General features: G+C 34.4%; 1 protein-coding gene across 7 annotated transcripts in view; it reads right to left on the bottom strand.

Annotated features, from left to right (window-relative positions):
• Nucleotides 1–413: 413 nt before the first annotated feature.
• Nucleotides 414–21,012, bottom strand: part of LOC129791346 (protein decapentaplegic) — a 28,506-nt gene continuing 7,907 nt past the window's right edge. For 6 of the 7 annotated variants that reach the window (XM_055829486.1, XM_055829484.1, XM_055829483.1 and 3 more), the window contains 2 exons: nucleotides 4,385–4,828; nucleotides 414–2,243 (listed from right to left, as the gene is read on the bottom strand). In XM_055829486.1, the coding sequence (XP_055685461.1) occupies nucleotides 1,384–2,243; nucleotides 4,385–4,814 (1,290 nt within the window). In that variant the 5' untranslated portion in view covers nucleotides 4,815–4,828 and the 3' untranslated portion in view covers nucleotides 414–1,383. Of the gene's footprint in view, nucleotides 2,244–4,384; nucleotides 4,829–7,480; nucleotides 10,176–21,012 lie in introns of those variants that run through there. The other variant, XM_055829485.1, reaches the window with a different exon arrangement.

The raw sequence follows: 21,012 nt of genomic DNA on the forward strand, positions 1-21,012 counted from the left end.
CTTACTCTTAAATTTAGGATTTTATGGTTAACGGATTTAGGTAATCTTCTTAGTTCAAGTACCTACCTAATTTAGTTTCTTAGAAGTCTAAGTAAGTTATCAATTTTTAAAAGTTTAGGCGGTTTGTGGAAATGATTTTTATATAGTTAAGAAATTTATTCAAAAAATAATTTTTCATGGCAAAATCTTAAATCTTAAGGAATTATTCTCGTTCTTGGAACATTGGAGGTTTAATTTGTGTTTTAGAAAGTTAGTAGCATTAAAGTTCAGTTACTTACCCAAAAATTGAAAAGCAATTATCATGAAAGTCCTGAAAAATAGACGTAATAAGCTCTTCTTGCCCCAGATTAAGCTGATAACGAAATTTTCCCAAAGAACTCACAAAGAAAATAAAAATAAAATAAAAAACATAATTTTTGGTTTTTCCTTTTTAATCTTCTTCATTGTTCATCGAAATTTTTTTTATACATACATCATTGTTATAAAATCGTATTTATATTTTGTTTCTGCTTGTCCATCAAGAAGCTTTTTTTTATTTATATTTACAAAATTTTTTACACAGTGGCATCAGTTTTAAAAGCTAAAAGGTTTTCATTCCTAAATACTAAAATCAAGATTTGCAAATTGATATTGTTTTTTGCAAAGAAAAAAATACAAAGATTTTTTTCTTTACTCTGCTTCTATGAAATACTTGTTAGATCTCCTACAATTAGGGGCCTACATAGCTAAAATGAAATTTCTCTGAAATTTTAACACCCTATGGCAATATGTAATTCAACTATTTCATAATTAAAATTTAATTTGCTGAAATAAATATTGTTTTCATCATGCCGAGATAATCCTTATATCCAGGTACTAACACAATATAGTTGTAATAACAAATATATTACACATAATTTATACACATCGCCCTCTCAAAACTTCCTTTTGCATTGTGGGTGATTCTTTTTATTTTTTCTTTTAAAAAAAAATGGACACAGATTGTTTGGGGAGGATTTTTTTTTCAGTACATCAACTAAAACATGACTATATAAGACACTTAAACTGAACAAACTATTTCGAGATAGAGAGAATGATGAATTTTGTAATTGAGGGGGATTTATATTTAAATTTTTTTTTACACACTTTAAACGGTGCAATGACTCATACACTCCTAATGCATCCTAATTCGTTGTAAAACAAATAAAATAAGAAATTCTGCGAAATTTTCGCAGGTTGCAAGAGTTTTTTTTTTTAATGATGGTTCTTTGTAAAAGAAAAAAAATGAGGAACGTCTATCTGGGTATGCATCAGTCAAGCAAACAGCTTTCACTTAAAAGTAAAAACACGAACTAGAGAACAAAAGTTTTTTCTTCCACTTCACACTCACGCACGCACGTAAATTCATCGGCACCCACAGCCCACGACCGTCATATCTTGGTAGTTCTTCAGCACCACCTTGTTGTACTCATCCAGGTACAGCATGGAGATTGAGGCGAGCTGCGTGGGGATACAGCATGCTTTTGGCGCAAGACTCGGGTTCAGGGAGTTGACTAACGTCTGAACCACAGCGTGATTTGTGGAGTTCAGATGATCGGGCATGGGGAACGTGCACTCACCGTGGCAGTAGTAGGCATCATACCCAGGTGGTGCTACAATCCAATCATTCCATCCCACATCGGCAAAATCCACATAAAGTGCCCTCCGCTGGCAGATTTCGTGAAAGTTTTTCCTCCTATGCCCTCGCCGTAGGGACGCCCTACGCGAACGATTCACATCCCGTATCGATCGCGGCTTATTGCGTCCGTCGTCTGTGTAGGCAAACAAGAGAGGTTGCTGCTGATCCCACTCCTGCCGTGTCTCACTGGCACTGCGCTTCAGGCGCACATGCCTGTGGACGGGACCCTCAGCTGCTGTCCTGCCGGCTGAGTCCACATGGACGAGGAGTCCGTAGTTTTGCTTTGGTTGACGCAACCACCGCTGAACGGCTGGTAGGACGTCCAAGCTGACGGTGCCAGTGCCATTTATCAGCACTGTCTTGGAGTCTATGAGGAGGAAAATGGGATCGCGTTTCCCCTTAATTCCCGGCCTCAGGATATCGTACACGAGTACCTGATGCCTCACATTTGTCTCCCCCTCAACTACTGTTGCTCGACTAAGCGTCAGTTCTGCGGCTTTTAATTCCTCACTCTGTGGTATTGTGGACACATTGAAGAAAAGCCGAAAGCGATGATGATGCAGGAATCTATTATCAATTTTACTATCTACAACGAGACAAGAGCAAAGAGACCAAAGATTTTGGTTTAAGAGACTTTTCTTTTGTGATTTTTTTTAATTTCTTTTACTTTAATTTAAAAATTATTTTGAGAAATTGAGGTAGATTCTGGCAAAAAATCTTTTTTTTTCTTTTCTAACAACTTAAAAACATTCTATGGTCGCTTTAGAAAAAAAAAACAAAGAATTTGCTGTTTAGGAAAATAGTCAGAAAGATCTTTGAAGAGGACTAGAAATAATTTTTATTTTTCAAAATTACGATCAAGAGAGAGATAAACTGTCAAAATCTAATAAGATTTTTCCTAGAATAACAAAAATCTTATAACTGACGAATTGTATAAGAAAAGAAAAGAAAAGGAAAGATTTATATAAGAATCTACCCCAGTAATTGAAAATCTTTTTCGACTTTGGATGGAAAATTAGAGATAATTTTCTTTTCATTTAAAAAAAATCCTTTTTAATTTTAGAATTCTATCCTTAAAAATTGAATAAAAATGCAAAGGAAACATAAATAAATAGAAGAAGAAAATTTATGTCTTAAGGAAGAGCTTTAATTGGCTGAAAAAAAATTAAGGAAAGCCTTCTCATTGGGTGTATATCTATCACGTCACTAACTTGTGGTAGAGCCTTAAAGTAAGGTGAATTCAAACCCTTAAGATCAAGCTTAGAATTGCTCTTGGGATTGCTTAAAATAGCTTAAATATATTTTTTAAAGTTCTTTAGAACATAAAAAAATATTTTGTACAAAATCCTTTTCAGAAATATTTTAAAAATTCTCCTCGGCAGTTTAGGTTCTACCATCGTTCAAATAATACTTAAATTTTTATTCTAGACTATTGTTATATCAATTTTAGAGATTTTAGAATTATTTTTAGACTTAATTGAATAGCAAGATCATTAACTTATTCTTCCTCCATCTCAACGTTAAAAATTATTTTAATAATTAAATGAATAACTGAAGAAAATTACTAATGAACCCTCGCGCTTCTTTTAACCATTTTCTATTAATAAATCTATCCAGGAAGCGTGAAGATAAACAAAATGTTCAACAGGAGACAAACTTTTAGAGTCAAAACAAGTTAAATGCTTAAAAAAAACTGAAAGAAATCACAGCTAAATTGTCAAATATTTGTCAACCATGTACCTTCGTGTGATTCAAAGTAGTTTAACCGTGATAAATATTTACCCACACCGTGTACTCTTTGTGTGATAAACCCACCAACTAATGCTGATACGTTGTTGATAAAATTAAAAAAAAAACAATTCTTTAATCTTTGAGAATAAGAATGAAGAAATTGTTCTTCCACTGTTCATTAATAAAATTTTCTTATCTTTTTGAGGCACGAATGGATCCATGAATGGTCCAACAAGACACGTATTAAATCATTCCTTAATGCTTTTTCCCAAAAATATTATTTCTCAGTGAGATTTTCTAATGCCGAAATTTTATTTATTTGCCAGGAAAAGTTTGTTGAGAAAATTAAAGACAAGAGGGAAATCTCCCAGAAAACTCATAAACATTTTCAATAAATAAACATTTCGATTAGTTGGCAAAATTTTCTTTTCGCAACATTCGCAATGAGTTCCTCTTTTTCTCGCAATTTTGGTTGTTTGATTTTTTCGTGGGAAAAAGTGTGGAAAATTTCTAATCTTCAAGAGGTTTTTTCTCAGAATTTTTCGCACATGCTGTATTCTCGTTGATTTGTTGATTTTTTTGTTGTTGTTGTAAAGTTTCTTTGTGGGGGGGGTAGAGGGAGTCGGCGTAGACGAGACAGGGGCAGGTGGCGCCCGTATCTTTGGCGTCTTCTGATAGCGTCTTAAACAAAACTCATGAGATTCCCCGTATGCTAGCAATTAAGGCTCTTCCATTTTCCAAACAAACCATCTCTCTGTCTGGTCCGACGGCTCAACAAAACTACCGGGAATTACCAATAACACCCACCTCCCACCATGACTACGTCTCAGTAGTTGCTCTAATTTTGTGTTTTCGCACAAATTCAGTGATTTTACAAAGACTCAGCGTTGGCATGAGATTGCGAAATTGAAGATTATTCAACGATTTTTCTTGAGATTTTTTTTCATATTAAAAAAAAAAAAAAAAACAAATAAAGGAAAAATCTTTTCTTCTTACCTTCGTGTGTAAAACTTCGAACTGTGTTCGCTGATTTGGAGTGCAATCCAGGCTTTGGTATATTCACAGAGTCCACATCGTGGCCGGTAATTTCGGCATAAAGCTGCTTCATGGCTTCCGGGATGACGATCTTGGATCTGTCGACAATGGGTCGCTTATTGAGACCAAAAAGCGATAGAAAATTTCCTTCAAGTCCCGCCAATATGGCCGGATCGGGAATTTGTGGTTTCTCCTTTTGCTCCTCGTTGGACCCCTTGTCCTGACTGTGACTCTTCTTATCACTATGCCTATGTGATACAACTTTTTCTGTGGAGGTAGTTAGTGACGATAGGAGCGATATTTGGGGTTTGCTCTGTGACTCCGTGCTAGCAACTTGGGCAAATGGTTGTGAAGTCGCCAGCACTGCGATGACAAAAAGCCACGTGCGCATGGTCGCTCGCAACTCTGGAAGAATCACAAAAAAAAATACAAGAAAAATGTTAGATTTTCCATTAAAGTTTTCAATTTTTTTTGTTACTTATTTTTAACCCTTTTAACCCTTTTTCATTTTTTTTAATCGTGATTCAGTCAATAGGCGTGTCAATAAATTAACTTTTCTTACGAAAGAAAAAAGAAAATTGAAGGAAACCTTTTAAAGATCAATAGAAATTCACAAGATATATTTTGAGCTTTTGAGAGCTTTTAAAACAAAAAGATTTTCTATTTCTTTATCATGAGAGTTAAAAGAGTTCTTCCAGCAAAATTCCTAAAAAGAAAGTCGAGAACCTTTGGAAAAACCGAAGCTTCTTTTTCATAAGAAAAGCGATCATGCTTTTAGCAAAAGGAAAAGAAACTAATTTAGCAGTTCATCTTAGAAAAACAAAAGGTAAAAGAAAAACAAAAATCTGTAAATTTAGCATTCTGAAATCCCAGAAAATCCAAAAGAAAAATATTTTCCTACACTTAATACTCCTTTCGTGGCAGTGAAAGTGTTAAAAATTCATTTCAAAAACTTTTCTAATCTTTTGGGTATTTTCGAGGCAAACAAATAACATTTTTCACTCTCTCGTGTAGTCCTTGTTAAGAAGAAGGAGATTTTAAGTGTTTTAAATATATTTCTCTCACATTTGGACAAAGGATAAATCTACCTCTTTTATTGCTCCTATTTTTGACCTCTGTGTGCTATTCGTAAAGAGGCTCAAATATGGGATATCTATAGGGTCATATTTTATATAGCATAAGAAGCCCATTTGAGCTGCTATTTAGGTCATCTTATACCCTTATTGTACCTCTTCAGGGAATAGAATTTTTACACCTCACCGAAAAAGACATGAGTGTCTGAAATGGAGGCAAAATTAGGAAAATTTATGATCAGCAGCAAAAATGCCGAAAAAAAACTCCTCCAAACTCTTCTTATGGCCTCTTAAAACAAAAATTTACATGTACGTATACGAGAAATTATGAAAGAGAAGTAAAAAAAAAAGAAAGTTTTGCATTTTGCAAAGACAAAAATCAAGGATTGCAACATTATTTATATCGCCATGTCGCTATTTACAGCAATTTGTAGGAAATAAATGTGGCGATTGGTCTTGCTTCAAAATGACAACAACACTGTGTCTTGGGGAAATATTAATAAATTGATTAAGCAATGGTTCAGTGACAAAATGCGTGGAAAAGTACACACTTGAGTAAATAAAAAAAAAAGTCTACAAAAATTACATTCAGAGCGAACTATGTATGTGATCATATAGATCAGTTTCTCACCAATTTCTGGCACAATTGAACGCTCTCTGGGCGCTCTTAAAGAGTTCACTTAAAAAGAAAATGATTTTCCTAGCAATTTGGGCATTTCTTGTGTACATTGCATTTATAGCAATGAGATCATTTTTGAGGGCTGTGTGTCTGAAAATGAAAAAAGTGCCCCAAAGTTAACCAAAAAGTCGAATCAAAAGGAGAAGAAGCTGTCTTCATAAATTCCTCCTGAGTGAGGATATTGCAGGTAAATTTTGACCTTTTTTGTTGCACTCCTGACAGAGACAAAAAGACGTTTTAGTAGGCAGGAAATGCAGTGATAAAAAACGATCCCATATTTTTGATATTTCTCTAAAAAACAAAGAGAATGCACTGAGAAAAAAATTAAGAAACATTCTCAGATTTATTATTAAAAAAAATTATAGTTTACTTCAAGAAAATTTTCCGACGTTGAGCGCATAATATAGAAGATTTTAAAAAAAAGTTTGTAATTTAAGACAAATAAAAGAACCGTTGCTACATTATTTATTCCTCATAACAAGCCTTAAATTTAATTCAAATTTAAAGTCTTTCAAAAAGAATAAGAAAAAATTGAATAAATCAAAATATCGCTGAAATGCATGAGAATTTTTATTTTATATTTAAAATATTTTTAATAATTTCATTAAAGTATTTTTGAAAAATTTTCAGCATATTTAAGACATTTTTTAAAAACAATTTTAATTCAAAAAGACTATAATAAATTAATTTTAAGATTGAAGAAAATATAAAGTACAAATAATGCTCCTTAATTTCTGTTAATGATGTTTTAAAGTTAGAAAGGTATGTTAACATTAAGGATAAACCGACGGACAACATTTCTCCGTGATCTTAATAATTTCATATAATCGAAAATATCTTGAAAAAAAAACCCTTTTATGAAGCATAAATATGCTAAAATCAATTTAAGATAAATCAATTAGTATTAATTTTTTTCATTTAATATTAAATCATTTTTTAGTATAAATAATGTAAATTATGTAACTTGTTTATGAGCCGAATGCCTTACCAAATATCAATAAAAAATCATAAGAAATACTCTCAATTAAATGCGAAAATTTCCGAGTAAAGTAATTTTCTCTCAGTGCTAATTTTTTTCACTTTGTTTCTTACTCTTCCGTTTTTTTTTCAGTGCTACGGCTAGGAAAAGGACTTGTGCGCGCACAATTTATGGAGGCAGAAATTTCATAAGGGACCACACACTTGAAGATATTGAAAATGCATCTGCCATCCTAAATTGAGGATTTTTCAAATAAATACAAAAAAAAATATCCTGGTCAAGGTGTTTGAGAAATAAAGAATTTTCAGACTCCGAACTAATCTTACCTTTCTGCTATTTTTTTTTAATTCGTTCAAAATGAATTATTTCACTCCAAAATTGGGCACTTTATGTAATCCACACATCTCAGAAAAATTTGCGAAAATGTCTCGCATATAAAATGCATTGATTGGCTTTTTTTTTTCTTGGAGGAGCTTTGCAATAAAACTTGAGCTGAGTGAGGCACAGAAACTGTTGTGAATTTAGTGTCCAAATGTCCCTCAATTCTCTGAGAGAGCCAGAATCACTTGTCCGGTTTGCCGTTAATCACGAGAATTGGTTGGTATGCTAATTGAAAAGTGTCCGCACAAATTATCACTTAATATGAAGCTGTGGCGTTTTGTGTGTGAGAGAGATTACGCGACGGGTGCTGTCGAAAATTGCCACTTGCGCGTACATCCAATGAGTTAGACAAGCTGCAGATGACTGGTTCAAAATAACACTGGAACGTCGGTTATGACGTACCCAAGATCACGAAACCGACTGTCTGTCTGCGGCCTCAGCTAACACACCATAAGCGCTGACTAACTAATGAATAGTTTGCCGTGTCGTTCTCATGTGCTTTATTTTCTACCAATTCCACAAAGCTCTCGCCCGTACAATATTATTGGTTGGTGTGCCCCCACACATGCACACCACCACACACACACACACTATATTACCTCAATATTGGAACATTCATACATATATTGTGTTCCTCTTTTCAACGATCGCATTTTCACAACCTTTATCGGCCCAGGTAGACTTTAAGACGAATCGGTAATGGATGGAAGTTCCTTTGCATGCCGCACACCGGCTGTATGTTATACCTGTATGAGTCTCACCTGGACACACACACACACACACAGCCGGGCGTATATATATCTACCCAGCATACATATAGCTAAATTAGAGTGGTGAGTTGTAAGAAGGAGGGCGAAAACTTATGCTCGCGAAGAGATCTTCTTCACAAAAGGCACAGCGAGCATACCCTATAATGTGATTTGTGTCCAAAAAGAACCGCCAAGGATAAACTCCTCCTGTTCCCATGCCGTGAGCCCACCAGTGGTGACCAATCACAGGCACGATCGTATGCTTCTTCTCATCTTTTTTTCTCCACTTCATCTTCCCAATTTACCCATGCTATTGTGTACCTTTTTTCCCCATTCTTCCTCGCCTCCATGGCACACACCCAATTGTCTCCAGGCACACTCCCGGATGGTTGCATCGCGGTGCATCCAGTATCCAACTACACAGATCCACCACACCACCATGCGTCTTCACTTTAATTCCCATTAACCCTTTCATGATTTTACTAAATAAATTTGTTATTTTATGTCTGTAAATAATTTTTTTTGAGCTTTAAAAAAATTATTTTTAATAAAAAAATGTTAATTGAGGAATTTTTCAATAAAATTCTTACATTTTGAGCACTTGAGGGGATTCAGAATATTTTTATTAAATTGCTAAAAAAAAACTTCTACAATGGATTTCTTCTTTTATCCGAAGTTTTCTTTTTTTACATTCAATTTAGAATTTCAAACACTTTAAGACGAAGGAAAATAGTGACGATGAGACTACCAGGCGTCTCCATCATGTTTAAAGTTAATATAAAGACAAAGTTGAGCATCGATCTTCGTTGAGATTTCTTTTGTATTTTAAAGATATTTCTAGCGTTTTTCTGGTCCTTATTGATTTGTTTCTGAGGCTAAAAAATATTTACTAGGTGTCTCCATTTCTCTTAAATTATTCTAAGATTTGATTTTCTTTAATTTCTTTCCACCTGAATATAAATTAAGGGAGCGCTTAGTTACGAGGCGTCTCCATTGCAATGTGTCGTTGTTTAGTACCGAAATATTCCAAATCATTTAAGAAATTGAAATAAAGTTGAATTAATTATTAACAAAGCCTTTGGAAAGTTTCTTTTCCTTACAAAATAAATTAAAATATTAATTTGCTTAAGCGCAATTTTTTTAAGATAATAAAAGCATAATTTTTCAACTATGATTTAACTAGAAAATAAATTTGAAAAATCATAAATTTCTTAAAGATAATTTAAAGAAAAGAATCGTGCAGTTGAAGGGTTAACTTATCTTCTTGCTTATACTTCTACTACCTACCCCATCATATTTGCCGTGTCTAAATTACCCACCCCTTTGTAATTGGCATTTCTTGGAAGAAAGGTTGTCCACTTGAGCTTCTTGAGTATTTTACAAACTATAGTATATACCTGTATAGCCTGAACACGATGAAGACAATAAATTGTAGGTTTTCTTCAAGAGATCTTGAAAAGTATTTTTGTCGCAGATTGTTAGATTTTTGAATTTGATTAAGAATATAAATTTAGCTTTAGATGCAAAATAGAGATTTTTAGAGACTTTTTAAATGTTTTTTCTGATGATTTTGGTTAATTTTTTTCTTCAGATAATCATGAGAGTGCTTATTTTCTCTTTTGAATAAAATCATGAAAATCATAGAAGCAACATGTGAAAATCTTTTCCTTTTAATACATTTGAATTATCTCGTTCTTCTAAACCTTAAGTATTGACTCTAGTTCATTCTTAGCTGCAATTTTATTTCAAAAATTCTCAATATTTCCCCCCAAAATTTTGAATCATTCAGAAAAATGTTCATTCATTCCCTAATTAAAGATGTATCTTTAAAGAATATTTTTATTACAAAAAAAATCATTGATTTAATGAGAGAACATTTCGAGATTTTGAATGGCACATCCATCCACATGAGAAGCCACAATGAATTGCGCGGTATCCGTGGTAAAAAAAAGAAGAAGAAATCAGTGTGACATGAGAGTCAATGGATGGACGTGAGGATCGTATTGGAGAGCATTCGGCGTGTTGACGATGCGGAGTTTAAAACGATACAGAAAGTGAACTGCATTGCCGCGAACCGGCCATAGCTCTTTAATAATATTAATGTTATTCCAATCACATTGGTATTTAATTGTGACAACCGTTGTTTTTTCTGCGTGCGCCCGTGTGCTCTGTACGTGGCATTTATTTTCAATGAGATTTACATCCCATACACAACAGAATATACGCGTTCCTGCGTGCCATCCATAAATTTCAAAAGTCAGGATACCACATCATCTCTTCCCGTTCTCCCTCCCCCCATCTATTACATATAGCACACCCAACCATCCCTGCAAAGGTGGATTTATATAGGTACATAGCAGAGCATCTAATATTATTGTCCGGTTAGAGTGAGGATTGCGCGCGCGCGTTGGAGACAAACCCATCCTCAACATTCCTCAACATTGGTGGGTTCCATGCAACAAAATGAAATTTATGTTGCGCTCCTCTCTTTGGCACCAATAATATAGGTATATATATTGCATATATGTGTGGTACATCTATGTAGTCATTCATTCTTAATACAACAACTCTTGTGATATTGGCGCTTGGTGGTATAAATAATCTTGTAGACGGGTGTTTATTATACTATGAAATGAAGCCTGTCCGCACAAAATTAATTCAATCGCTTGACTTAAAACGTTCACCTTATAGTGGCGATAAATCATAAATTTTCAGCTCTTTATAATAAGTTCTCTCTCCGTAAATTGATTCATGATCACAAATTTATTTCACATATAATATTTTTTCTTCCAACAATATTTTTGCTCTCACAGCGCAAGCAAGACTTTGTCTCTCAATGCAAAAGAAGCCATAATGTGTTGATAAATAAGGTCAACTTGGTGTTGATATATTTATTCACCTGTGCTTATTTCTAAAATATTGCTATGTTAATATTGTCCAACTTACAAGTCAACTTTTAAACCACACAGCAGCGGCAACACGTGAAAGTTTCGTCAATCTCTCTGAGGCAACCTCAAAGGGCCATTAAAATGTTTCATCTCCTTTCGCACCTCATAGAAATTTATTGAGTGTTTAAATTTATTGTAAATTGTGAGACATTACTTTTTCTTAATTGGTTTTGCACCCAGAAAAATTTAAGATGTTTGTTTGTTTATTTATTTATCTGGGGAAATTGTTTTGGGATGAATTTTTCTCTTTTTATCTCTGAATTTTCAGAAAAAATTTGAAAGACTTTTTTTTCTAGATACTAATTTTATTGAGAAATTTCACTAGTCAGACTTAAGTTTTTTCAAGAAGTGCTTAAATTTTCTTAATGTTCTTAAAGTTTTCTTAAGATCTCTTAAGATTCCTTAAGAAAAAAACTTATTAAGATATCTTAAGAAAAACCTAACTTTTCTTACTTTCTTTAAGTTTTATTAAGATTCTGATTTTTTTTAAAAAATTTTTTAAGTTTTCACGAGACTTCTTAAGGTTCCTTAAGAAAAATCTTAAGAACTTCTAAGAAAAATTTAAAATTTTTAAGTTTTCTTAAACAAACTTTAAGATTTCTTCAATCAGGCTGAATTGGGTTTCATGCACATTTTTCGGTGATTTTTTTGGTAGTTTTCGGTCATAGAAATTCGTAAAAATCACCAAAAATATGCATTGTATAGATTTACTTAAGAAATCTTTAGTTTCTATTTAAAAAAAACTTAAGAATCTTTAATTTTTCCTAGGAAATTTTAAGCTGTTTTTCAAGGAATCTTAAGAAAATATTTAAGACATTCGTAAGAAAATTTAAAGAATCTTCAGTAAACTTAAAGAACCCTAAAAAAAACTTAAGTCTTGACTAGTGAATTTCACCCATAATGTTTAAATAAATCTTTAATGAGTTAGTTTTTATGCACAGTTGTTAGAGAGCTGACATCTAATAGAATTAACCACGATTCGAATCACAGACTGAGGAGCTTTTTTGCAGCCTTTCTGACCACTTTTCCTTATTAAAGATCTCTAAACTTATAAAAATTCAAATCAATCATTTTTTTTAAGTAGTTTATTTTTTACCATTTTTAAGGAATCAACGATCGTCCTTTAAAAACCCCAAAAATGAAGAGATTAAAACGCGAAAAGCCGACCATGGAATAGGGAATGATACCACCACACATATCACATCAAGCAGTATCCCAGCAGTGCATTTGTTTACACGAAAACCTCACACAATTTGAGATTAAATAGCTCACCCGATGAGAGGAGCACACGGTGTAGTTCCAAAGAAATTCAAACACTAACAACTCCGCGTCCGGAGAAGGTCACCCACAATCGCTTCACGCACCACCAGATCCACTCATAACAGTAATCATAAAGCTTTCAGTAGTGCCATATTCATAATTCTTTTTTTTCTCCGCGTCTCCTCTGCAGCTCTCCCCTCACGCGGGCATCTGGTTTACCCGCCAGAAAAACCCGCGCACGCATCCCTGGAACCATCTGCCCGGAGATCCTCTTAGTGGTTTAGCACGTGGCGCAATTATGGGCTTGAGATGCGCCGTGAAATTGCTTAAAAGTTCCAATCAATCCCCACAAATGACTTTTCGAGTGATTTCACTGCATGATCTCACTGATCTACAAATGATCTTTCCCTCGCAAGTGCACTGAGGAGCCACACACAGCATGCCCATCAAAGTGCGAGCGAAGAGTTTAATGAGAAAAGGAAATCATTTAATTTCTATCTCATTAAGTAATTACATTGAGATCTCACTCTCTTCCCATCCCTAAATATGCTAATCCTCACTGCCCCCGGGGGCTTATGCGCGCGGCGCAAGTTTATCGATGTTAATGGGATTTTTGTTTGTGGAAAACAACTTGAAAGACATCGAGGAGTGATATATTGTATTAAATAGTTAAACATTACCTGGAATTTTCTTCTATTCCAAGTCTGCAAATAATTTTATTACTCACAGCAAAGAAATTAATAAATTGCAATTCATTGGAGTTTTTGGAAAAAGTCTGGCGGTTAATTTTGCAATGTTGATATAATTCTGCGCTACTCATTCTGAGAAAAGTTAAATCAAACACATTTTGTTAATATTGGAAATTAAATTTTATATTCGATAATGAGTAAGAATATAGATGTTTAGATTTAATTTTAATAATTAATTTTCGTCTAATCATTTGAATATTTTAACCCTTTTGTGACATTTGGGTAAAATGGGTAAAAAATTAAGGAAATATTTAATATTATTGAGATATTTTTAACAACAAGAAAATATATCTAAAGGTGTAGTTTGACTTAATATTTTCTGAAGTTTTCCAGGCTAAGTCTGCGGTAAACTTAAATTTAGCATCTAAGGGAAGCAAAGGAGTTCATGCACTGGACATGTAAAAACTGCCTCTGCCGTAGAACAATTTTGACCCATTTCATCTTGTAGAGAATAACAAAAAAATAAAAAAAAATCGCGAGAGAAATTCCCCAATATCCACTGGGATCACATAGAAAAATGTAAAAGATTACTAATGGTGCTATGCAGGAAAAGAATGTCAAGTAAAAATGATCATGACATTTTTTCCTGACATTTTTTTGTCATTCCATCTCACTCCCACTAATGTATTTCTGTATCTTTCGTCTTTCTCTGACGCATGCTTCCGACATTTTCATCATTCTTTTCTGTGCACTCAACATGTTTTTCATTTCGTATTATTTTCTCAGTATTTGGAGATATTTTTCCATGGAAAAGTGAAAATGGGCTTTCCTGAAGTGTTCTCAGTGCCAGGAAAGCCCTGAAAAGTGGAAATTTATGGTCATTTAGCGGCCAAATATATGAAAATGCGCGAAGTGAAAAATCAAAACATTCTTTCCCTGACCAATTTTTACGGGATACTTTTCTGGATTTTGACCACACAAATCACTTCTTGCGGGCTTTTTGTACCTTCCTACAGGTCATCTGCAACATGGAAGGTCTGCTTGGGGTCAGGGAAATGCTTTCTGGGTGGTGGAATCCCACCTGAACGCGGAAAAAATTGGTCCGGGAGTGAATGTTTTGCTGTAGAAACTGCAGGCACAGTTTTCACTTATTTGACCGATAAATACCCACGATTTTCCACTTTTCACACTTTCACATACACTAAGAACACTTCCACAAGTCGCTTTTCACTTTTCCCGAGCTAAAATATCACAATTGAAAATACCGCCCTTCAAGCTCTTCTTGACATTCTGCATGTTTCCTTTTCGCTCGAATACCCTTCACCAATGGCGAACGTTCTACCTTCTCGTCCATCACATCAAGTTCCCCAGAGAGATCCGAAAAATTGTCAATTGTTGCCTCATCATCTCTCGATGCAAGAGCATCAAACCGGTTTCTATTCAGAGTATCCGGGAATTCAGTGTCATAGTTTGTCCTTATGTTAACTTTCCTCCTGGCTCCTCCATGTCCCTGATTGCGCTCAGGATTCTGATTGTTGCGTGTGTCTGCAGATTGCACATTAGGGGGCTCCACTCGAGCAGGTTGGGCTGGTCGAGCAGCTCTTCTGCGGGCCAAGGAACGATCCACAGCAAGGTCCTTAATTTCTCCCAACTTTGTGCATACATGGTTTTTCTGTGGCAGCAAAAGTTTACAGTTAGGGCAGTTGTATGTTCCTTCTGTACACGGGAATGAGCTAGATCCTTCCGTATGAAAAAGTCCACACTTATCACATCTAGGACGGCTGCCACAATGAGCTTCGGTGTGCCCAAAGCGGAAGCACGTCTTGCACTCCATAACCCTTGGGGCAAACGGTCTGCTTGGGGTCAGGGAAATGCTTTCTGGGTGGTGGAATCCCACCTGAACGCGGAAAAAATTGGTCCGGGAGTGAATGTTTTGCTGTAGAAACTGCAGGCACAGTTTTCACTTATTTGACCGATAAATACCCACGATTTTCCACTTTTCACACTTTCACATACACTAAGAACACTTCCACAAGTCGCTTTTCACTTTTCCCGAGCTAAAATATCACAATTTACAGAGGAAATTCACGAAAACTAAGAAACGTGTTGACTTCGCAAGAGCTGGAAAAAGAATGACAGAAAAAAACATGTTCCTGCGACATTCTTTTTCAAGCTCTTGCGTAGTCAACACGTTTCTTAGTTTTCTGCAATTTTCTCTGTAAATTGTGATATTTTAGCTCGGGAAAAGTGAAAAGCGACTTGTGGAAGTGTTCTAAGTGCCTGTGAAAATGTGAAAAGTGGAAAATCGTGGGTATTTATCGGCCAAATAAGTGAAAACAGTGAAGTTCGACAGCAAAACATTCACTCCCGGACAAAGTTTTTTCCGCGTTCAGGTGGGATTCCACCACCCAGGAAGCATTTCCCTGACCCCACACAGACCTTCCATGTTGCAGATGACCTGTAGGAAGGTACGAAAAGCCCGCAAGAAGTGATTTGTGTGGTCAAAATCCAGAAAAGTATCCCGTAAAAATTGGTCAGGGAAAGAATATTTTGATTTTTCACTTCGCGCATTTTCATATATTTGGCCGCTAAATGACCATAAATTTCCACTTTTCACGGCTTTCCTGGCACTGAGAACACTTCAGGAAAGCCCATTTTCACTTTTCCATGGAAAAATATCTCCAAATACTGAGAAAATAATACGAAATGAAAAACATGTTGAGTGCACAGAAAAGAATGATGAAAATGTCGGAAGCATGCGTCAGAGAAAGACGAAAGATACAGAAATACATTAGTGGGAGTGAGAGGGAATGACAAAAAAATGTCAGGAAAAAATGTCATGATCATTTTCTCTTGACATTCTTTTCCTGCATAGCACCATAAAGTATGTGAAACATTATGTCGCCATTTACAGTTTTCGTCCGTCTAAAAAATGTTTCAAATTTTTTTTGAAAAAGTTGAAACCTCCGAGGAAAATCCGCGAAAAGTCTACAAAAAAAAGTTTTGAAATATTTATTTAGAGGGACGAAAACTGCAAATGGCGACATAATGTTTCACATATTTTAGTAATCTTTATTTACATTTTTCTATGTGATCCCAGTGGAGATTGGGGAGTTTCTCTCGCGATTTTTCATTGCTCTTTTATTCTCTACAAAATGGAATTGGTTAAAATTGTTCTGCGATAGAGGAAGTTTTTACATTGTCAGTGCATGAACTCCTTTTCTTGAAATCACTTTTTTGTATTTTTTAAGGAAATATTTCTCAATTTTTCTCGTTGGATATCTCAATGAAAAAAAATTATTTTCTGATCCAAAGATCTCTCTACCTTGATTGTTGCCCGAATAAGGAATTTTTCCATGCAACAGTGACTAAACTCCTTTAGCAAAATGTTGCTAGAAAAAACGAAAAAATATTTCTTTCACTAAATAATAATTTAAAAGTCTTTTCATGCAGAAGATTTTCTTCTTAACGATCTCTTCATCTTCTTTAGTTTACTTTTTTTTTTTTACTATTTCTTATTCTAATCCCTTTTGATATAAATAAAACAATAGGGAGATCTCCAAATCAGAGAATTTTAATTCAGCATAAAGCCTCACAGAGATATGAGAAGAAAATTTAATAAAAGCCAGCATGTCTGTGTCGCTTATGGGCTTGTTTTCAGGGGCGTTTTTTTACACATGGAGTCACTTCTTTCTGGTAATATCAGGAAATGTTTATATTTCCAATAACACACGAAACATTCGCCTCAAATCTGCGAGAGACATGCTATATAGGCAAAATAATGGCGATGTTTTTGCTGTGAGAAAGTTGTTCGAAAATATAAAAATTTTACTCCTCTATACGATGAATAATTCGGCGTTGAGGTGTTTCCGGGTTATATAAGTAACCCCATATTGTACTCGCTAAAAGGAATGTGAATGCAGCTCCAAATCGAGATACACCAGCATCCCACTCTTGCAGAGATTTTGTAAATAAATTCGCAGAAAAGATGAAGGGGGAAAAAAAGACGGAAAACAGTTTAGAAACATTTTGTTTAGGAAAAGAATCCCAGAAATGGGTGCGATCGTAATTCAAGATCAGTATGTCGACCGTGGTGGATTTTTCACACAATCGACACAGAAAGTTTTTCCCGTGAAAAACCCGCGAGGAGTTTGTGGTTTAAATTCAAAGAGAGATATGTATGAAAAAAAAATACAGCAAAGGCGGGCAGACGGAGAAAAGTGTGAAAGATTCAGAAACGAGGTCTTTTGCTATGTTGTGTGTAGTATATGCCTCGGAGTCATTTCAATTTCGCTAAATTGGGTACAAAGAGGTTAGATAATATCCAAACAAGCATCCGCATGGTGAAATGAAAAGAGTTTGGGATCATGCAGTGTTCTCCATCGCAGAAACATTTATATTTGACTTGCTTTCAAAGCCAAATAAACATTTCGCAATAACACACACGAGATGTGATTTGAAACGTCCCAATATATCTCTTCTCGCGCGCCAAGAAAATGGGGATTGTATACAGAAAAAGATGGAAATGGATCGTGCAAAGAGACTCTCAAATAGTCAAGGAAGGTACCTACTTTTACATACATATACCTACATACAAATGTACATATATAACGTGTAGTAAGTGGAGTATTTTCCCGACAAATCCACCCACCATAGAGGCGTGCTCGTATACAAATACTCTCACATACTGGACTTTGACTCCGAATTTTCCTTCAAGTTTCAACTCTTTTTTTTTCATTTCTCGTTGTTGGTGTGTAAATGATCATCGGGCGATTTATGCGAATTCAGGCATCACGCAGAGCAAAAGCGAGTGTGAATAAGTTTTCAAAAGAAGGGAGTTGCCTCGGTAAATACAAAACTCCAGCAAAAGTCCACATCATAAACTCAACAGCATCATTAGTGCAATTAAATTGGGAAAATATAGACACTATCAATTGGTGAGCACCACTATAAAAGTGATTTGTGAAGGAGAATTACTTCTTCTTTTTTTTTCGTGGTGCCTCAAACATGTCCCAGACAGTTTGACTCCACACACACAATTTATATTTACGCGCTTCTCATTTGGATTTATGACTTTTTTTTTCGTGCCTTCTTGTGACTCCCAAAAAGCTCATTCCACCCAAAAATTTCACAGCGCGACCACGCACGCCAAGTTCCTCGAATGGCACAAAAGGTCTTCGCGGAAATGGACTGGTCAAAATATCATCTTTAATTGTTTCTCAGTCGCGCGATGAGTAAAGTGGGATTAATAAGAATCATGCATTAATTCCGTGATAAATGTGGTTCAAGAACTCCTCGCCGCTGAATATGTGGGAGATACAATTGAAAGTTCATTGCGATGATTCATCGTGGTTACATTCAAATTAATTCTCCGCGGAAAAAAAAACTCACGAATCCAGACGTTCTAATATTGTGAAATTCTGGAGCAAGTCATTGAGCTAAAAAAAATCGCCTAATCATCAACAGTTGAATTTTTAGGGGACTTAAAATTTAGAGAAAAAAAATCCATTAGAAAGAAATTATTCAGAAGAAAAATCATTTCAAAGTTATTTCTTTAATTCTTGATTGTATTTTCGATTTTTCTTCAAATGAAAAGTAGTATATCCTTTAAAGAAAGCTCAGTGTAAAAACTGCTAAGTTATAAATAAAGAATTAACTATCGCTATAATTTTAGGGCTTTGGATAAGAAGGATAAATTCAACAAAGGTGATAAATATGGATAAATTGAGCTAACTTATAATTGTACATAGAACATAGGGAGTAAATACAGTTCCTTGCACAATAAACTAATGCTTTTTAATAAGGAATTTTGACAGGCAAAGCACTGAGTAAGGGGATAACTGAGGCAATTTGTCAAAAGGAGTTTAGTCATTTTATGGATGAAATGAAAAATTAATGAAAAAAAAATACAAATAAACCAGTAGAAAACTCAGAAGACTATTTGAGAGTTATGAACGATCAAGAAAAACTAAACAGAACTTATTTAAAAATTCATGAATATTTGGCGCACAAAGCATTATGTTTCAATCGATGATTTAATTTTGATTTTCTGTCAAATGTTTCTTTTAATTTTCTCTCAAATTTTGTTTCATTTTTTTCATTCAAATTTCTTTCAATTTTGTGTAAAAAAAAATTCTTTGGATGCTTTGTCAAATTTATTATATTTTAAATTTTCTGTTAAATTCAAATTCTTATTATTTTCTCCAAAATTAGATATGAGAACCTCAAAATAAATAAACTCCTTTCTTAAATAAATATGTAGGTTACCTAATTTATATCAAGCAAAAAAATTAAAATTACAAAAACTTAATAAAAAAATTGAAATATCCATTCAATTTAATTTAGTTTGCAATAAAATATTTAAATTGAATCTCTTCAAATAGGTACAAAAGGTATATCATACAAATGTCAATAAAATCTCAAAGAAAAAGATTCATGGATGAATTCCCAGATGGGAGAGCTTGCAAAAAATCTTTTAGTTAGCTCATTGTGGTGGAGCTCCCTTTGGGTGTAGCAGCAGCAACATGGGTAGCTGGGGATAGTCATTGTGGTGATCATTAAAATTGTTTGTTACTCCACGTAATTTAAATATAGCATGGGTGAATTGCTGTGAAGTAAAGCCACAAGAGTCAGACCTAATTTGAATTGAAATGTGAATATTCAATAACTCGTTTTTCTGAAGACCAGTGGCAAGATAATCTTTAATATCTCGGTGTGCACAATCGAAGCAAAAGGTAAGCATGTATCATATAGACATCTGTGCAACTACCATGCCTATGGCTCTGCTGGCTAATAAACAACACCCCAGAAAGATCGAACCGCGTGTGTAGGCAAAATATGTATGTACACATATATATGTAATATATATAATATAGGTACATATTCCTCTCTGAAAAATCTTTATAAGAAAATTGTAACAGAATATTTATAAATTAATTGCAATTAGCGTGTTCACCAGAAGGTGTCCACTGAGTATTTATAATTAACCGGCATTCCTCTATAAATAAAATGGAGTCATTATGAATGCCATTCAATCATCTAATGTGGGAACTGTGTTAAAATTTTGCAGTATGCTATTGGTGCATTTTTAATGCACACACATCACATCCAGCCAAAGTTATGGAGAATCTAGAATGTGACAGATTTACGCCACACCGCAGAGTTATATTTAGTATTTCCATAAACATATATTTTCCATATGAAAAAAAATATATATGAGCAAGTTATATATTGTGCTAGTCACAGCGGAAATTGTCAGATATTTCAAGAGCGAGAGTTTCAATGAGGACATAATGACCATTTCGTTGCAAGGAGTGTTGCAGCGAAACAAGTGAATGGTGAGGTAAAGCGTACCATTAAAACACTGCAGTATTGCTTCAGCATTACACTCACCACGGGATTTCTGAGGACACCCACATCGTAAATTTCGGTACAAGAGTTAATCACTTTCTTGGCCTAAATTTTCAAATTACATTTTCTGTGTGTAAAACACATTTATCCCCCCCGCGCACTTTTAAAATAAAATAAAATATCCACCACGAATGCAACGAGTCAAACTCCTTTTTTTCTATCACGAAGAATATTTTTGCACATAGACGATGAATTAAATTTGTGGCAGATGCTTAATCCGCTATAAAATATTTGACAAGAGTAACGACGATCACGCTGATAGTGTTGTAAGACGTGTATCTTATGTATCTAAATATTCTGGATTTAGATGACTAACATCGGTTTCATCTGGATTTATTTTATTTTTTCTCGGAAAATAATCAACTTATTCAGCAAAATATAGTTCTAGATCTAATAAGAATTGTAAATTTTTGGAAAATGT

The sequence above is a fragment of the Lutzomyia longipalpis genome, chromosome 2 (genome assembly GCF_024334085.1).
Source record: "Lutzomyia longipalpis isolate SR_M1_2022 chromosome 2, ASM2433408v1".
NCBI lineage: Eukaryota > Metazoa > Arthropoda > Insecta > Diptera > Psychodidae > Lutzomyia > Lutzomyia longipalpis.